General features: G+C 47.0%; 1 protein-coding gene across 3 annotated transcripts in view; it reads right to left on the minus strand.

The window, feature by feature from the left end:
• The window catches only part of LOC125716486 (cAMP-specific 3',5'-cyclic phosphodiesterase 4B-like), an 81,834-nt gene that overhangs the window by 13,595 nt on the left and 52,546 nt on the right, over positions 1-15,693 (minus strand). For all 3 annotated transcript variants that reach the window (XM_048988810.1, XM_048988811.1, XM_048988812.1), the window contains 4 exons: positions 11,484-11,678; positions 10,196-10,232; positions 10,018-10,088; positions 9,435-9,484 (listed from right to left, as the gene is read on the minus strand). In XM_048988810.1, the coding sequence (XP_048844767.1) occupies positions 9,435-9,484; positions 10,018-10,088; positions 10,196-10,232; positions 11,484-11,678 (353 nt within the window). The remainder of the gene's footprint in view (positions 1-9,434; positions 9,485-10,017; positions 10,089-10,195; positions 10,233-11,483; positions 11,679-15,693) is intronic.

The following is a 15,693-nucleotide window of genomic DNA, read 5'->3' on the forward strand; positions in this document are numbered from 1 at the left end:
AGCCAGGCCGTTTCTCCACACGGAAACCAAATAACGACATTAGCAAACTTTCTTCCCCGAGGCTGGACATGATCAGATGGACCCCAGTGAATTTCTCACCGCAGTGTGAGACCCGGGGCAGATTTTTGGGACTCGAGACAAAGTCACTCCTGCCTTCGCTCTAAGGTCCTGGCTGTTTGAGCCCCCGGAGCCGCCGTTCTCCTTATTCCCATTATTCTTTAACCAAATTTATTTCACGAAAAAAATAACACAAATAGTATACAGCAGTAACAGCAGCCAATTCCTTCATGCACTGTTAAAAAAACAAACAAAAAAAAGGCAGAGATTAGAAAAGAAAATTTTTTTTTTTTAAATTGTCCAATGACAATTCCATCAGGACTGAAGGGAACAGAGATACTCAAATTCATGCGCATGCCGGCTTCTTTGAATCAGACCCATTTTAACATTGAATGTAGGATATGAGTGTTGCGAACTAAAAATTCGTCACGGAAATGCAGTGTACCGCAACTGAGTCAAGCATATACATAAACAGCTTTCACTGCGTTTTAGCAGTCAAGCCTGTTTTCAGGCTCGAAAAAGATTGATCTGTCTACACTGTCTACACTGCCAACTGAAGTAAAAACTGTGATGAAAAAACACATACATCAAAACTGCACAGTTTGCGAAAAACTAATTGCACTTTATTAATATACCTATTAAGTGACATCCTACCCTGTACTGTGGTCTGAACAGTAATCATTTAGGGTTAAGGTTTTTGAATGAAAGAAAATATTTAGGGCTGCTGGGGGGGGGGGGTTGAGAGAAAGACAATATTTTGCAACTCAAAAAAAAAAAACAAACAAACAGGAAAACTGAGTGTAAGGCTGTTGTATAAACGCAGAGCAAAGTGAAATATGAAGCGTTACACAATGAGCTCACTGACCTGATTCATCAATTTGGAAAATTACAGCCCACGACAGAAGTGCGGGGCGATTTCCCCATGTGACGCTCGTTTAATTTTAACGGGGTTGGGGGGAGGGAGGGTTGTCACAGCGAGATGTTTTCTGAGGTAGACGCAGCCCCACACCGCGTGTAGAGACCAGCGGCCACAAAACGCCCTCTGTGTGGGTGTAAAATAACCCCCCTTGCCTCAGCCCCCCCCCTCGTGCGGGACTCCCACAAGTCCCCCCTTTCTCCTGGCCAGCCCCACGCGTCAAAGATGGGGGGGCCGGTCCGCAGATTAACGACGGCGCTGCCGACACGTACGATAAACGGAGGACAAACAGCAGCCTGGTGTGCGAGAAGGCTCGCCCCCCCACCATCACCACCCCACCCCCCCGGGGCCTTCATCCCCTCTCCTCTGGCAGAACGCCGCGGCGCCTTGGAGGGAAAAAAAAAAAAAAAAAAACACTGATGCTGCAGGACTGCGATGGGGGGGGGGGGGGGGGGGCTCGCCTCAAGGGGTTGGCAAACACTTTCCCGCCATTTTCACAAAAGTCATCCGGAGTTGCCGGCGGCGACCCATGACCAGCACGTGATTAGTTAAAGAAGTCCCTGCGATAAGGCCAACGTTATTTACCGCTGGGTGGGGTCTGCAGAGCCCCAGGCTCGTCGGCACAGAAACACCTCTGTCGTCTCACCTCGCTTGAACCAGTGGCCATCGCCTACGCCCCCCCTTCCGAACCAGCCCTGGGAGACCTGAAAGCCTGCACTGTTAATCTGACTTCCCTACCCTCCCAAATAACCAAATTACCATGGATCAGGAAACTTTACCCCGACACGCAGCACACATTGCACGGCTTATCGCCCATATCGCAAGATAAAATCTCACATTTTACTACCAGAATTTCTGGTCTAACACCACATACTCAGTAAACCACAAAGTACACAACCTAAAAAACTGCTATTACAGCACAATCGGGCCTTGGGGTTTCTCCTCGGAGTCGATTGGTTAAATATAAGTCGCTTGTGCATCACACAACACCACAAAAACCAGTAGCAGTATAAGGCCTCGTCTGTGGAAAAGCAGCAAGTGTGAAGGCCGTGCGTCCTACAGGATATCATACCTGTTCTACAAGCTGGACGCGATAAAAATAAAGGTTTTAGCAGCTTAGGAGCTATTGTCTAGTTAAATCAAGGACTCGCAAAGAAATCTAGGGCAGCAGGTTTTACAGTGCAGTGAAAACAAGCTGGCAAGATACACGAGCAGTAAACAATGAAATCCGGTTTCATGTTAAAAAGTGTTAAGACGCACAGCGGAATCTACCAGAAGCCTCGGGGTCAGAATGCATGCCTCAGTTTCAATACCATATATGTACATAATACTTGTTTTAAAAAAATATACATGCATTTCTGAAATACTTAACTAGTATATTATGGATATATCAATCTATTTTGATTAAACAATGTAAAAAAAAATAATTTTTAGTTAAGTATACCGTTTAAAAATTATTTATTTTTATGAAATAGCTGGGAAAAACAACAACAAGATCTACGTATTTTGATCTGCAAAATGGTGTGCGTCACCCACATTACTATATTGAGTGCGGGGGGGGGGGGGGGGTAACGTCAGAATGTCTACAGGCTTGGGGGTATCCAGTTCTCTCATTGCTCAAGTTCTCTCGTCTCGGTTTCAGAATGAGTAGCTGAAGTGATCACAGCCCATGACACAGCGGGCGAATTTCGGAGCTTTAATGGAAGCCGCCTTGGGAGCTGGGGAGGTATCTGTGGGGGGACTCGCATGTCCCAAAGCCAGGGAGGGGCCCCACTCTCCCCTTTTCACTAAAACACATTTCGCATCTGACACAGTCTCTCATGGAGTTTAGACTGAGCCTTTTGCTTCGATATCAAAACAAGCTGCCCCCTCCCCCCCAGCAAGGGCTGTTTCAATGCGACTTGAAGCTTTTTGGCAGGAGAGCACTTTAGGGACGGGCAGCCGTCTGCTTTATGACTGTGCTGACGTCAATCGCATAATTCGAATACTTACTGGTGTGTGAGCTGCCAGCATCCACGGGTCTCGCTAAGCCTGAGCTCAGCGCAAAAATCTGACACGGACTTCCTCTTACGGGAATGGACCGGGACTCTCCAGCAGAGTGAAACGGACCAGTCACCGCAGAAAATAAACAAACAGGATCCTGCTCATTTTTCAGTTTTTTTTTTTTTTTTTTAAACTCATTGAGGATGTTGTGCATGACAGCCTGGAATGCGACCTGGACGTTGTGTCATCTTCATAATCGTCAGCTCCTATCCTGATGTGGCGCTGGTATGGAGGATGATAAGACGACTCAGTCAGAACTAGTCAGCGCAGGCTGGCTTGGGCCCGAATCTGGAAGATTCCAGCTCTGTTTGATGAGAACCAGCTGACCAGTGCATGATGGGAGTAGTAGGGATGTTTGAGAGCGTTAGGGAGCGGCAAAGCCAAATATACGCCTTCCTCAATGGGGTGGTCAAGCTCCTCAAAGTGTGATCCAATCCTCCACACAAGTATGCGTGGCCTGTGCAGCACAGCTAACATACTTTGCACGCGCCATCGGCCCACACATCTACATGCGATCCGCTTTCCCCGGGAAAAGAAAAAGGAAGAAAAAAGCCTAACGGAATTCTGGGTCATTCTGCCTGTTAGCTTTTCCAGAGCGGCGGACGTCGATTTCCATGGCACCTCGTTCTCGAAAGACCACAAGGAACTCCGACAGCTTCAACGACGCTCCCTCCTGCCAGAAAGTGAAGGGGGGGGGGGAACATACCACAGCCCCAGTTTGAGCAGAAGCAGCCACTTCATCGTGTGATTTGAAGGACTTTGTTAAGGCTTGTTTGTGTTGCTGAAGACACGGACGCAGCTGCTCGAGACCTAGAGGCTGCTTTTCATTTTTACCGGAACCGTTCAACTAAGTGGTTGACAGATATATAACGACTGGGGCCCAAAGGCCTCTTGTGCGAGCAAGATGCCGAGGGCGGAGTCTGAGCTGCCCCCCGGTGTAAAATACACACCAGCCTGTATCAGAGAAAAACGTGTACAAATATTTGCAATGTAAACACTATCCTGGGTTCTGAGGCACCCAGCACAGCAGGTCAGGGGATGGAAGGCGGAGATGGGGGTGGGGGTTTGAGGTTTCCTGTGGTCTTGTGTCAGACTATTCGCTGACACTCATGGGAAATCATGTCACAATGACTCTACTCCAAACCTGGGCAGCCAATTTGTACGCCGGGACATTTAGCTTAAACACATACGCACAGACAGAGATCCATGCAAAGTACATAGAAGTTCAACCCCTTTTTTTTTGCCCACTTTTATAACGTTTATAACAATAATGTGAAGTAAGAAAACAGGGATCAAGATGAAAATTTATAAAGGAAGAAAGAGAAGGAACATATAAAAATTTCAAACCATCATTTTGTCAGCATCCAGAGTTTTTTGGGTCCCTTATTGTACAAAGCAATTTATATAACAAATTACCAAACTGTACCATGGACTTTTTAACTTGTGTCCCACAATTGCCCCCAATCCTATACGTTAGTTTCACACACACCCTGCTGAGACCGTAACAAAAGCGATAGCGTGGAGTCTTTCACAGAGACTGTCAAAGGCAAAAACAAGTCCACACATACGGCTACGCTGCTATATGAACTACATGCATCTATTATTCAACTAAGACTTAAATGTAAGCGGCATGACCTCCCCCCACCCCCCAAAGCCATTTTCCGTTGGAAAGAAACTCGGCGAGAGCAAATTAGCTGCCTGACAAAAACAGAGGTAGTTAGAAGTCTGTTTTATGTTCGCGATTTGATGTCCAGGGAGTTTCTGAAGTTGCTCAATGTTGCATTTGTTGCGTTTCTTTCAAAGCAGGTTCACGGAATCACCCGAGCTGCCTGAAACAATGCATGACATCCAGCTCAAGCTTGGGCAAGGTCTCACCCAAAGGTTCTTAAAAACACACTCCCATCCAATGTCACGTGCCAGTGTTATGGGAAGGTCTTCTCAGTGTTGGCGGAGAGCTTACTGTAACATTGTTACTTCCACGTTTTACATTTTAGCAAAGGTTCTGTCAGTGTTCGTACGGTAACATTGCTACCTTTTAACAGGGCCGTAGCGAAGTTTTTCGAAATACAGAGGTCACAAGTGTCGGCCTATCCTAGGTGTGTCCCGTAATGAATCGTAATTATTGGCGTGGAAGAAAAAATACTAAAGACTTGACCTCGGCATCCTCAATGGTAGGTGCAGGCATGCCTTTTAGTGCAAATAATGTTGAAAGATATTGTTACCTAACAAATAATTATTTCATAAAAGTGCTATATGTGTGTATACTACCAAAGTGCCATATAGCCTCGAACCCATGACCTTCTAGGTGTGAAGTGACACACACTCTTCCACCATACTCTTCGGATAATGTTCTGGGAGCATAAGGAGAACTGGACATATGTTAATCGTGACGTTTAGTAAATGCTCCTAGAACAAAAGATTGTTAGCGGGGTTTACGCTACGGTGCCTGCACGGTAAACACTGCGCCACACGGGGATTAGTGAAAATGAGACGTCACATGCAGCATATTCTGTGCATGACTTTCAGGACCAGAGGCTTGGAGTGAGCATCACGGGGGACCTAGAGGGTGGAAGCATATCCTCGAAATCTGCACCGATTCCCAGGCACATTCCCAGACCAAGACATGGGATAAGTTCCATTGAATTTCCTGTGTTTCCGCGGTAATAGTTTCATGGAATCCGTTCCCATAACACCAGATGTAGGGCGGCTCTGGGATAAATGAATGATGAGGGATGAGCCAACTCATGGTCAACCAGGAGATTCTGGCACCTGACACGACGACAGCTGGCCAGAAGTACTGGCAAAAAAAAAATTACCCCTCCCTCGGTGTGGCTCAAATACTTAACCGTCATTCAAAGCTGCTAGCTACTCAAGGTCCTCCTCAGCCAAGAGAGTGTTCATCGCTCCAAGCAGGCAAGCGGCATCAAAAATCAAAGAGGCTAAATTGTGTCTAAAAAGCTGTACATTTTCGGGGTTGGAATTCTAAAGGAGGCAGAATGTCCCACAAACATATTCAGACATAAGTATCACGCAGCAAGCCTGTTTACCCAACACAATATCTCAAACACTACAACGTCATTCATTTGATAATTTGATAACCACACAATGTGGTTGTAGTGGATGTAGATGACCTTCTCTAACATGTAACTTCCTCCTGATGCACTACCTGAGCTAAGGGTAAATGAAATACACTCTCCTTTCATGGATATTTGGCTTTCTGGTCGATGGGTCCGACAAATTTTTATTGATATCAGTTTTTCTTTGATAAAGAAATTTGCAGGTATTCTGTATTCCTGCGTCTGTAGACTTCTAGAAGGGGCAAGAATCCAGGGGAGCCCCTGCTCGGACCTTGCTGTGGCACCTTTGGAGCTCAATAATGAACGGAAATATCCCCAACAAACAGAAAACGGGAGAAATTTGTTGATGGTATTGTTGCAAAACCCTGTTCTGGGTCCTGCTCTCCTTTGGCCACAGTTAGTGCGAAGTCGCTTCTCACAAACGCATGATGACTGGAACTGCTGCTATTTTCTGCATGGGGGGGCGGGGGTGCGTCACCCTCCCAGAATCCAGGTACCCACTGCTGCTTCCCGACAGTCGCCTGGTTATGGAAAAGCCGTGAAGGCGGTCGAAATCTCGCCCTGATCGCAGCTGCATTCGGATTTCCTGACATGAGCACTATGAAATTTAGGTAGCGCTTTATTCTACTGGGGGGGGGGGCGGGGGGGTGAAACCATGACCGCAAACAGCCAGGGGCATCAGCATTCTGTTTGCTGGTTTCCCATAGCAACCCGGCCCCCATGCAGCTGCTGCAAACAGAGACCTTATCAGGTGCTACCTGTAATAGGTCACGTGTTCCCACATACAGGCAGATGCATCCCCCAAAACGTAGAAATGTCCTCCTACTAAGTTAATCTAACAAGGAATGGTACCTTTAATTTTTGTTTCTTTCTTTAAGGCCAGGCCATCATTTTGCAAGAATGCAAATTAAACACCTTTAAAGTCTTCAAAATCATCCACAACTACATGCCACTCAGCTACAGGCTGAGCGCCCAGTCTGACAGGAGCTGAAGGACAACGGGACGGTCTGCCTCAGATGCGTCAGTGGCGGGATAGTGTCACACCGGGGTTTCCACATTAAACCGACACTGGCCCGCTGTCAGGATGCCCTGACTCTAGTTCCAGGGGTATTTCGACAGACACTGACAGTAAAAATCGCCACCTGTTGTTAGGTCAGGGGCACCAGCAAATAAACATGAAAAAAAGACCAAAGAATGTGTTTGCTTGACGTTGGTCGGCAAACATTTAGTGTCCGACGAATTACGAGAATAATAATGATTTGGTAATTAAAATAGATAATAAATCATAATAATAGGTCATTAGAATTGTGAATGTGGATATGATGGAATCATAAGCATTACTGGCTTTGCCGTGTGTGTGTGTGGGGGGGGGGGGGGGGGGGGCTATGATGTCACCTTCCGAGCTCATGCAGGTTCTTAATTATCCGGTGAAAAACAAGCAGCGTGTCGCTGGACAGGTTACGGCGACGCTCAAAACAGGAAACGTCTGCTCTCCCTTCCTGCCGTGAGAGGTGTCTGCTCGACACCTCGCACACAGAGGCCGGTCGGCACAGGAAACACTCCTGTTTTCTTTTTATGCATCATCTTCCCAGCATTTGTCGGTGACGTTCTAATTCATTGCTGGGGGGGGGGGAGCAGCACGTGACCGGAGGTGGGTCGTCGTCACGAAGCCCCAAAAGATTAATTCTGTGCCGATTAAAACAGGGCCCTCAAATCCATGGACGCCATCGCCACTGCAGCTACTTTCACAGGCTCATTTCTGTCCCAAACTTGGAGCTCTCTGCCGGCACCTGAAGACAGGATCGAAGACCCCCCCCCCCCCCGCTTTATCACCACCTGATCCAGCTCTCAGGTTCCTGCACAGGAAGCCACGGTCCATCCATCTGCACTGGGAGGAAGTGGGGAAAAGCCACATGCAGCCAGTCTGACGTCAATGAAGCACCAAAGGCAAGTGAACCAGGGTTAGCAGCAGCTGACAGGAACCACCCCAACCCCCCCGCAAACGAGCACTGCCTTCTCGTCCTCCTCCTAACCTCACTCAGGGGCAACACACACTCCCTCACACACGCACACACACACACTCCCTCACACACACAGAAACACACGCATACTCCCTCACACACACAAACTCACACACTCAGAAACACACGCATACTCCCTCACACACACAAACACACACTCCCTCACACACACAGACACACACACAGACTCACACACACAAACACACACTCACTCCCTCACACACACAAACACACACTCCCTCACACACACAGACACACACACAGACTCACACACACAAACACACACTCACTCCCTCACACACACAGACACACACGCATAAACCCTCACACACACAGACACACACACTCCCTCACACACACACAAACACACACAGACTCACACACTCACACAGACTCACATACACACTCCCTCTCACACACACACACAGACACACACACACTCCTTCACACACAGACACGCGCACAAATGTGGCACGTTCCAAACCGCCTTGGCTCCTGTTGATTCTACCCCACGTCACGAAACAGTCACAAACATGTTTTCGAACTCGTCTTTGCGGGGCAAGGGACAGGAAAAATAAAACTCGCTCGCCGTACCGCGTCACTCCCTCCTAAAACTCTTCAAACGACGACTGGGGGAAAGAAAAAAAACGTCCCGACCAACAACTGAAAAAATAATTAGCGAATGCCGCCAACATTTCTAAGGCGCTCCACGGTTTCGGCGGGCCGCGAATCTGAGGGCACCCCACTGCGACATTCGGCACAAAGACTTCATTTACTGAGAAATACCCCCATCCCCCTCGGCCCCACATGTGTTCAATCATCTTCAGCTGAGGTGCTGCATGATAAATATGGAGAGGATTAGCAAGTCTGGGATGAAATCGAGGCAGGCAGACGGCTTTGGCCTCCCCAGACTGATAACACGAAAACCATCACCACTGTAGCAGTGGCACACATCTCCCCAGACGCTGTTTCCATGGTTACTATCCTGGTCAGGCCCCTGGAATGGTTACTACACACTCCGGCTCCACAAGGCATCTCACAGGGCACTTTTCTCAACACTATATAGAAAATTGGTGATAGGTAGTTTTTTTTTTTTTGTTACAGACGCGCTTACTCCAGCGCCGACAAATGCCGTCGCACAATGGCGACGCAGACGTTAAATTGCAGTGGATGCGTCCGATTCCCCGCATTTCCTGTATCATGCAGCTGGATGATCTATGAGGGGTATTTCTGGGCTGCGGTGGTTTTTCCACTTTACGCACATGAGCGTGTCGCACATATGGGGGAGTCACAGGAAGGCCGGGGTGGGGGGGGGCTTACCGGGCAGACAGACTCGGGTGATTTGCGGCTGGTTCGCCACTGGGGACCTCCTGGGAAGAGACAAGCACGATCACAGGATTTAGGGTCCACCTAGTGTCGATTCAAGGTATTGCGCGCCTACTGTCCATGCTGCAACACTTTTTTATTCATTTTTTTTAAGGCTGATATAAGCAGAAATACACGTTCACAACGCTTTCACTGGGTGACAGGCATGTGTGTTCCAATACAAATCTTGAAAGTCATGAATATGGGATTTTTTTGTAGAGCACAAATGGTCTAAACCACCGATAAGGTAAAGGTAATAAGATGTTTCTAAAAATACAAGACAAACACATTTGCTTTATGGAACTGCCATCATCTACACGTTTCTTTAATGTGGACCATCTATTTGCGTGGAACTTGAATGCATGCATGAGTGTTTAGACGCGTTATTTTGCGTACGGACGTTTGTGCTGCAGCAATAAAGTATGCGCTTACTGCCACCTTGTGGCAAACAGACGACGTTCTGTTACAGGGAGTGGAGGCACGGGAATCGCGTAAAGCTGAACGGAGGACATTGTACAATAAATGCATCTTCACGTACTTGTTGGAGGCGCAGTGTACATTGGTGAGCACTGTGAAGTTGTTCCTTACACTCCGAAGACTTGCCAGAACCTGAAATAAATAATTATAATAATCTAAGAATGGGAATCATTTAACAATGCCTAATCCAAAATTAGCGGAAGATTTCAGGAAGATTAATAACAGGGTACAATATTTACCTGAGCAAACGGTGTTACTATCAGGTCATCGCCATGTCTGCAAACCGAAGAAAGGTAGTCTCTGACATTTGCGTTCAGTCACCTTAGCGAACGATTTTCACAGCTTTTGATTCGGATTCATACGCACGATTCACAGGAAACAGGGCACCACAACCTTTTCTCATCCCAAACACACACCCCTGACATATGATAGAGTGAGAAAAAAAGCTGGAATTACAGCCTGGAGCTGAAACAACGTCACTTTAATGACATGAACCACTCCGGTTAATGAAATGATGCATTACTTCATAGTCGAGCATAATCACCACAAACGATTGCGCTTGGGAGAATATCAGGTTACAAATATGAAGTCTTTGTAGAATTTAACATAGTAATTATATTACAATATTCATCTTCCGCATCCTGGGAAGTTAAACTGATTCGTACAAACTGCAGTAGATTAAAATCAGGAATTCAGGACATTCATGTAACAGCTGCCAGTTTTAGGGTTTCAATCAACTTTTTTTTTCTGCTCTGCTCCTCCCAGCTACCTGGAGGCTTTGGGTGCCTTCGGATGACTGTCAAATATGAGAGGATCAGATGTTCAGATGCAAGAGGATCAAAGGGGTGAACCTCTGAAGCCAGTTAAAGGAGCATGAAGGCAGTGCAGTAGTTAAGGGCCTGTAACCTGCAGATTGTTGGTTTGAAGCCCGCAGGAGGGCCCACTATAGCACTGTGGAACAAAGTAGTTAACAACACATCAATAAAGGGAACAAAATATTGGCTTTGGATAAGGCTGCCACAGGCATAACAGACAGCGTGGTGGATGGGGGTGGCGCTTTTTCATCTGAGCTCATTGTCAGGAACGCATCGACGCCAAGCGGCTGATGTTTAATGCACGTCTTCTGCATCATAAAAGCTGCATGCCTGAGAGACATGCAAGACAGGCGCAGTCACGGGTGCCCGGCATGGCTGTCCGGCTAAGCGGCACTGAGAGGGAGCCGTGATGCATGGACGACGTGCCCATTAGACAAACCACAACAGCGCTACGCTGATCAGCTGCAGGACTGTACCACCTCCATGGGAAGGAGGGGTGCATGAAGCTCTGCAAATGCCAGGAAACATTTCCCCACTTTGGTTTTAAGTCTGACCCATAAAGTTGAAATACATATATTAAAGTTCTTCATAACACCATAAAATGCGCTCAGTTAAAGCTACTTAAAAAGCCATCATTTTAATCCTGCATGCTCTGCAGTCAGGGTGGATTTGACATTGTACTTGGCAGGCAGGGCGGGGGGGGGGGACTTACACCTCGCTGACCACGGAGGAGTTGCGTGACATGGATTTGGGCGACAGGTCGTAGTCGCTGTCCGAGCGGTACAGGAATGACTCGCGCCGCTGCGTGTGGCCAGGAAAGTTGGGGTGCAGGACCAGGCCCGACCCGGGAGACGCCTGGGGGTCCAGTGGGCTGCATCCAGAGGACGGGCCATTCTCCACATCAAAGCTGGAGTGAGAGGGGGGAGGGGGGACACACAAAATCACAGTCTTAAGACAATTACAATTAGAGATGATTTTACTCAAAACAATATACAGACCCTGCCAGGAGAAACTCAGCATAAGGGGCCTTGAACTAGACCTCAACTACAAAATCACCACAGACACTGGAATTTGAACTGGCAACCTTCCAATCACAGGCACAGTATTCCAGCTGGCTGAGTCACACACTGTCCCACGGAAGTCCACACATAACCACTGCCTCTATGGCAAACGGACGTTTTTACTCTGACGGCCTCACAGGAAAATCAAACCGCCAGCAGAGAGAGACGACGTCAGCGAGACCACAGCACGCAGCTGCGTTTCCGTGTCAGGTGTCGCGGATGGTCGCGGCCATTTCCCATGGCCATACAAGCCCCTCCCCATAATGCATACAGACAAGAGGAAAGTCACATGGGCGATGCAACGCACACTCTGATTGGTCAAGAGACAGAAAGGAAATGAGGGCAGTGTCCTTAAAGTCAGCCCCATGCCTCCCTCATGTAGAATCACCCTTACCACAGGTCATGGGGACAGAGTGTCCACCCCAGTCCCCAAGAACATAAATTCTCCAAAAAAAGAGACATGAAAGGGACCAACATGGACCAGGGAAAGAGACACAAAAAACAGTACCGAAGCAACAAGTGCGGTAGATTACTCCAGGTGACAGAAAACCAATGAAATCCACTCACACACAAGATATTTTTAGCTACGAATGCTAGCTGGTACTGTATAGCCATTATAGGATATTAGTGGATAACATTCTGTCTCTTGCAGTAGGGAGACATTAAAAAAATCTCTGTAAATAATTAAAGACGGAACTTCAGACCTGATCCAAAAAAAATAATAAATTGTGCCACTTTTTTCCTTAAGTGGCAAAACAAAAACGTTTCAGGACAAAGCCCTGTTGTCTTTGTCTCATCTCTTTATATAATAACTGCGATTATAATGGGTTCATGGAATTACATCCAATTGTATTAGAGGAAATACGATGTGTGGCATTCAACCAGTCATAGGGGGAAAAAAGCATGACTTTTAATCACAATGGCCAAGGGTCACCATCTTATTTCAGAAACAGGTTGTTTGCTTTTTCAGGCAGAGGAAGATCATCTGGAGAGTCATCCCTCCGGGACTGACAGGACAACTTCCTGTCCATGTCTTCCCAGCATGTGGGAAACTCCCCCGGACAACCAGATCACACACCAGGGAAACGGCTCCCAGCTGATATCAAAAGAAAACAGAAGATGCAAGAGGTCATCTCAACGGGAAAGAAGGGGTTGTACAACTTTTCTGTAACCAAAGAAGACTCTGATGTCTTATCCAAGGACAAAGTCTTCTCGCGGACATAAGGTCAAACGGGGACAGGCCGTCTTGTCAATATCCAGATGTGTGTTTTGCGCTTGCAGAGAGGCGAGTCAATCCACATTTGGTCAAATCTGCCCCAAAGCAGAGTGCAGAAGTTTACATGCAAAATATATGTCTGCTGAGACCATAGTACTTTTCCGTTGGTATGAATTGGTTCGCGAAGAGACATTGGTGTCACGAGTGTGTCGGCAAGCCATATCACTTAAGGAACATGTTTTTATACCCTTGAGAAGAGCACGTATCCTACACAGCTGCCAAAACACAAACAGGCCGGTCTATTTCTGTTACTGACTAAATGCTTTGAATAAGACTTCCCATTTATTGATGTTCAAAAGGCAAATAAAGAATTTTTAATTTAAAATTGTTCGTAGAACTAGGGTATGTAAAGCCAAGCGGGTCCAAAAGTCAAATACAAAAATTTGCTTTTTTTAAAAGAAAAAATACCTATCCACCTAAGAGTGAAGTTGGGCGACTCTAAGGAAGGCTAATGTAGTGTTTCTCAGTGTAGTCCTGGGGGGGGGGGGGGTCCCTGACAGTCCATGTTTTTCCTCCCTTCCTTCTCCCAACACACACCTGTATCAGTTATTTTGTGTTCATAGCTCGCTGGGACACTGGAAAGATCAAAAACATGAACTGTCCGGCGGTCAGTCCCTGAGGGTTGGGTTGAGGGACACTGGGTTGAGGGACACTGGGTTGAGGGACACTGCTGTGGATTCTCCTCTCCGAGCGACAGTGGTCCTCCAAGAGCCCCGTCCTGAACTAGAACGCTTTCATAGGCAGCCAAGCCAAGACGCTGCTTTGCTTAGCTTATTACGCACTAGTCTAGCGTAAAGTGAATGACCTCATTATTGGCCAGCATGTTTTCGGGGCAGGTGTCAGTGTTACCTCACACATCAGAGACTGCAGGGCTTGGATCCAGTTAAGTAGCTTTATCAAAAGTTCTCTGAGGAACCTTTTTTGGCAACCTTATCAACCCCATCTACCACAGACGCCCTACATTTACTAAAAGAGTGAGTCTTGACCTGGTTAGTTCTCCTGTTAAAGGTTCCCCGACCAGGGCTGCCACCAGGAGACCTCATCCTCACCTTCACCAACGTCCACACTATGAGTCAGAATCAGAAATCCTGGTGATTCATGCTTTGAAGGTGAGGGAAAGGTTTTGCAATCAAGACCAATCTTTTCCATGCTCGGAGGAAGGGTGGGACCAACATCTTGCTGTGAAAATATCCTGGCTTAGCTCACACACATGGATTACCGGAGAACACGCAAAGTCAACACACACATACGCGGGCTCCTTAACATGGCAAATGCTGTAGCTCAGCAAGTACAGTGGGTCGCTACCAATACAAAAAAGTCATGGATTCTAAACCAAGGGAATGTATGTAAATATCAAATCTTCCCCTTTACCGTAAGTCACTCTGGATAAAAGTGCCAGACACATGGAATAAATGTACATCTGCTTCATCACCAACTGCAATGACGGCGCTACAGACAGAGGGGTGTAAAGCACGCCGCCACTGGACTCTGGAGCAGTGGAAACGTGTTCTGTGGACTGATAAATCACGCTTCTCTGTCTGGCAGTCTGATGGACGAGTCTGGGTTTGGCAGATACCAGGAGAACGTTACCTGCCCGACTGCATTGTGCCAACTGTAAAGTTTGGTGGGGGAGGGATAATGGTGTGGGGGTGTTTTTCAGGGGTTGGGCTTGGCCCCTTAGTTCCAGTGAAGGGAACTCTTAATGCTTCAGCATACCAAGGTATTTTGGTCAATTCTATGGTTCCAACTTTGTGGTAACAGTCTGGGGAAGGCCCTTTTCTGTTCCAGCATGAGTGCACAAAGCAAAGTCCATAAAGACATGGTTGGGTGAGCAAACTATAATTTTATCTAAAGAGAGAATTAAATGTCTCTAAATTACAAATTTTTGCATGCATTTTGAGATGAACAAGCGTTCTGCCTAGGAGGTACCCCCTACGCGCCCGAGCCTTCAGATGACCCTGTCTGCCATCAGTGTTTGGAAAATAAATGTTTAATGCAGTGAATCGTCTCCTTCAGATATATTATGATTTATGAGACTGCAGATTCTCAGACAGCATGAGCAGCTGGATGTAAATACAGGGAACATCAGTCACTGTGGGTTTGTAATTTGTCAGCAGCCTACAGACTTCAAACAAATTTTCGCCACCGTAACATTAGCAGCAGCTACCTTTTTAACATTCGCGGTTTTAAATCCTGCAGACATCATTAACCAACGCTGGTCTTTACAGGGAGGAGGAAAATGGGTGAAGGCTGGGTGATTGTTTCCCACACAGACGCACACAATACGTTTATTTTAGCGGGTATTATAACTCGCGTTAACCATAAAACAAAAGGTTCAACCTACTTCTCCATGTAGCCTAATAAGTTTAGCAAGCCACCAGTTCCCACCACCAAACCCGGATACGTAAAAACCACATAAGGTCATGCATGTGTTCAACTCATTTCACCGCAGACTGAAAGAGCAGGATGGGGAGCGAGGAGCGCATACGCACCCTCATCTGCCACATGTGGTATAAAACAATTGCTGTACGGTAGAATGAAAAACTAACAAACAAACAGATCGGTTAAGGGATCAGATGCGTATA

This window comes from Brienomyrus brachyistius, chromosome 21, assembly GCF_023856365.1.
Source record: "Brienomyrus brachyistius isolate T26 chromosome 21, BBRACH_0.4, whole genome shotgun sequence".
Taxonomy (NCBI): domain Eukaryota; kingdom Metazoa; phylum Chordata; class Actinopteri; order Osteoglossiformes; family Mormyridae; genus Brienomyrus; species Brienomyrus brachyistius.